Raw genomic sequence first — 4,340 nt, forward strand, 5'->3', positions numbered from 1 at the left:
ACAATGGTACGCCTAGAGGATGCTGGGGAGCTCGTCGACCATTGTCCTTTGGTGCATCCTAGCCGCTACTTTAGCTCTCAGAGTATCACCTTGTTTGCAGCTTCAGCTTGGCCATTGGTATGTGGGTGCTCCACTGAGGTTGGGAGATGTTTGACTCTGAGTTCACGGAGGAAGTCTTCGAAACTCTACGCAATGAACTGCCTGCCGTTGTCAGTGACCAGAGAATGTGGAATGCCAAACCTCCATATGATGTTCTTCCAGGTGAATCTCTGTACGTTCTCGGCGGTGATCTTAGCGAGTGGGCATGGCTCGATCCACTTGGTGAAGTAGTCTATGTTGAGCTTAGGAGAGCTTGAAGCCTAAAGAAGTTTTGATGATCACAACACAAGTGTACAACAACAACTTACAACTTGGAAGCACAAAAACAAAGTCAAAGAAAAGTCAAGAACATGTTATGTAATGGAGCAATGTAATAGAGTTTAGAAATTAAGTTGTTTTGAATGAGATTTTATATTGTGTGTGCTTAGTATGCTTTGTGCATAATCAAATCTATATCTAAACTAAGTAGAGAGTATATGATGATGAGTTAAAACATTGAAAAGTTATTTTGAGACTTAAAATGAAGTTTTAAGTACTAACTCAAAATAATCGATTATTGTTAAATATAATCGATTATTCCAGCAATAGGCAAAATGGGATGCCTTGCTGCAATAATCGATTATTTGCCAAAATAATCGATTATCCTAGGAACAACTTTCTGGAATAATCGATTATCCAGCAAAATAATCGATTATATTGTTCTTGGTTGGTTTCCAGAAAACCTGAAGAACAAAATAATCGATTATCTGCGTCTGAAACTTTTATAAATAGTTTGAACTTTGAGAAACTTCAGACAAGAGTTAGAACTGATAATCAATTTGTGAAAAACGTTTTGTGGAGTCTTTGTGACATCTTGGAGAGTTTTCTTTGTGAAATCCAAGAGTGAAAACGTTTGTGAAAAGCTTGTGAGAAGATAATCATCATCATATTCTTGAAAGGGGAAGATAAAGATTTATTCAAGAATTCCAGGTGAATTCATTCCTTTATTCTTTGTGAATCTTTGTAAAAAATCTTGAGAAGGGTTTCTCAAGTGGTAAGGTTTCTTGTAGTGGGTTCTACAAGGGGTGCTTTCTTGGGGTCAAGAAAGTGGTTATCTTTTGTGTTGAAGTATATGCATGTGTGTGTGCTTGTAAACCTTCTTGCTTAAGATAGTGGAACAAATCTTAATCAGGTGTTGATTAAGGACTGGATGTAGGTCACATTTGGAGTGGCTGAACCAGTATAAAAGACTTGTGCAATCTTTTTTTACCTTATCTTTTACTTTGAGTAATTGTTTGATTGAACATTAAAGAAGAAAATTCTTGATTAACATGTGTATGTGAAAATTGTTGGTTTAAATCTGAATTAGAACATTGTATTTGAACCTCACAATTTTGTAATCAAGAAAGCATATAGCATTCATACTTTCATAACAAGTCTTAGAGAAAGCTTCATTTGAAAATTCAGTCTTAGAAAAGTTTAAAAGTGAAATAAAGATCCTGAATACTCTGATAATTTTTAAAGGGTCATAGAATCCAATTCACCCCCCTCTTGGATTGTGCCATTCTTTTCTATCAGTCTATTACCACCAAAAGGAATTTGAGTTGACCTTTCGCAGGGGGAAATGGCCCGAGGATGTCCATTCCCCACTAGGCAAAGGGCCACGACATCATTATCTGGTAGAGGGCTTCGGGCGGTTGTCGATGTGCATTGCCGAACTGCTGGCATTCCTTGCATTTCTGTACGTAGGCTTGACAATTTGACTTTAACGTGGGCCAGTAGTATCTGGCTCAGAGTACCCTGGTAGCCATCGAGCGTGCTCTGGAGTGCATACCATATATCCCTCAATGACATAAGTGGCTTGAGGCTCTGTCAAGCATTTGAGCAATGGGGTGGAGATGCCGCGCTTGAACAGTTCGTCTCCGACAATGACAAACTTAACTGACCTTACCCTCATCATCCGAGCTTCATCTTTATCCTTGGGTAAAATTCCTTCCTTCAGGTAGTTCCAAATACCTGTCATCCATCCTTGGTCTTCACTGTCACTAGTGTTGACGACCTTGTCGTCCAAGCTGGGTGAATTGAGGGTCTCCTGGATGATGGTTCGATGTTGTCCAGGGTTTTTGGTACTAGCGAGCTTTGATAAGAGGTCGGCTCTGGCATTTTTCTCTCGGGGTACATGATGTATTGTGAATTCTTCAAAGGAAGAGATCTGTTGGGAGGCTACATGGAAGTACCTATATAGTAGGGTATCCTTAGTCTGGTACATCCCGCTGAGTTGTTCCACCATGAGCTTTGAGTCACTTTTGCAACTCACTCTCCGCGCTCCGAGGTCGTGATCCAACCTTAGCCTTGCGAGAAGCGCTTCATATTCTGCCTAGTTGTTGGTCACTTTGAAGCCAAACTTAAGAGTTTGCTCTAAGGCGACTTCATTTGGTCCTTCCAAGATAATACCTGCACCGCCACCCTTAGAATTGGAGGACCCATCAACATGTAAAGTCCATACCTGTGGTTGGTCGGCCGAGGTTAGAGTCAATTCGGCCACAAAATCTGCCAGGCATTGAGCTTTCAGGGGGCCGCGACTTTCATACTTGATGTCAAACTCGGACAGCTCTACTGACCATGCCATCATCCATCCTGTGAGCTCTGGCTTTCTCAGGATTTGCTTGATCAGGTAGTCAATTTTGACGACCACCTGGTGACTTTGAAAATAAGGTCAGAGACGCCGAGCTGCGGTGACAAGTGCTAGTGCAAGCTTCTCAATCGTCTGATACTATTTTTCTGTGTCTTGGAGGACTCAATTGATGAAGTAGATTGGCGTTTACACCTTCTGGTGCACTTGCACTATGACTGCGCTGATTGCGCCTTCTGCCACGGTCAGGTAGAGGAGGAGGTCGGTGCGGTGATCCAGCCTTTGGAGGACTGGTGGAGTCGTGGGGAAGACTTTGAAGCTCTTGAAGGCCTCTTCACACTGGTCCGTCAGCTCGAAGTTTTTCGGCTTTCGCAGCAGGGTGAACATGGGTCATGCTTTCTCTGCCAACCTGGGGATAAAACGTGAAAGAGAAACCAACCTTCTTGCCAGGCACTGGACTTCTTTCACAGTCTGAGGGCTTTGCATCTGGATGATGGCTTTGCACTTCTCTGGGTTGGCTTCAATGCCCCTTCTGGTGATCATGAAACCAAGGAATTTACCTCCTTGGACGCCGAAGACACACTTCTCTGGGTTGAGGGGCATGTTGTGTTTTCTTATCTGAATGAACACCTCGGCTAGGTCGGCAGCATGACCTTCGGCTGAAGTGGTTTTGACGACCATGTCGTCAACGTAGACCTCCATATTCTGCCCAATCTACTGGTGGAAAACTTTATCCATCAGTCGTTGGTAGGTGGCTCCTGCATTTTTTAGACCGAATGGCATCACTCGGTAGCAAAAATTGGCGTGGTCAGTGATGAATGACGTGTGCACCTCGTCTGGTGGGTACATCATAATCTAGTTGTACCCGGAGTAGGCATCTAGAAAGCTGAGGAGGGCGTGCCCGTATGGCCCATCAACCAGCTTGTCGATGCTCGGTAAGGGGTACGAGTCCTTAGGACATGCTTTGTTCAGGTCGGTGTAGTCGACACACATATGCCACTTCCCCGAGCTCTTTTTTACCAGTACCACATTTTCCAGCCACGTGGTGTATCTGACTTCGCAGATGAAGCCCGTGTTTAGCAGCTTTTGTGTCTCGGTGATGATGGCTTCTCGTCTCTCACCACCGACCTTCCGCTTCCTCTAGGCCACTGGTTTTGCCTCCTTGTGGATTGCCAACCTGTGACAGATGAAGTTAGCATCTATACCTAGCATATCGGCACTTAACCATGCAAAAAGGTCGACGTTCTTGGAGATTTCGGCTTCAAGTTGCTGCCGTAATTCTAGGTTTAGCTGTCTGCTTATCTTTGTACATTGTCCAGGGAGTTTGCTGACTTGAAGATCGTGAAGCTCGTCAATGGGACTCGGTCGTTCGTCATGGGATTCCGACCTCGAGTCTAGGTTAGTGATTTCAACCTGGGTGATGGGAGCCACTGTAGGAGGGTCACTTTTGTGGCGCTCTTCGGATGGTGAGACTTTCAAACTCTCGGCATAGCATTACCGAGCTGTCTTCTAGTTCGCCCTGACGGAGATGATCTTACCACCACTCCCTGGGATATTCATTGTGAGGTGCAGGGTAGACACCACTGCTCCGAGTTGGTTCAACATCAGCCTTCCAATGATTATGTTGTAA

The 4,340-nt window shown here is 44.2% G+C and overlaps 1 protein-coding gene across 1 annotated transcript; it reads right to left on the bottom strand.

Annotated features, from left to right (window-relative positions):
* Positions 1-1,843: 1,843 nt before the first annotated feature.
* Positions 1,844-2,707, bottom strand: LOC145950569 (uncharacterized). The gene is made up of 2 exons (XM_083061669.1): positions 2,533-2,707; positions 1,844-2,451 (listed from the first exon to the last, which is right to left on the bottom strand). Exons 1-2 carry the CDS (start codon positions 2,705-2,707, stop codon positions 1,844-1,846), a joined length of 783 nt encoding a protein of 260 aa, XP_082917795.1.
* Positions 2,708-4,340: the final 1,633 nt, after the last annotated feature.

This window comes from Cajanus cajan, chromosome 8 (assembly GCF_000230855.2).
Source record: "Cajanus cajan strain Asha chromosome 8, NIPB_CcT2T_4, whole genome shotgun sequence".
NCBI classification, from domain to species: Eukaryota; Viridiplantae; Streptophyta; class Magnoliopsida; order Fabales; family Fabaceae; genus Cajanus; species Cajanus cajan.

What these genes read in the sequence shown, in the direction of transcription:
- LOC145950569 (XM_083061669.1), bottom strand. Translation starts at nt 2,707, where the DNA reads ATGGCATGGTCAGTAGAGCTGTCCGAGTTTGACATCAAGTATGAAAGT. An exon ending in TTCTAAGGGTGGCGGTGCAG is followed by an intron (nt 2,452 to 2,532) that starts GTATTATCTTGG and finishes ACAACTAGGCAG; the next exon opens with AATATGAAGCGCTTCTCGCA.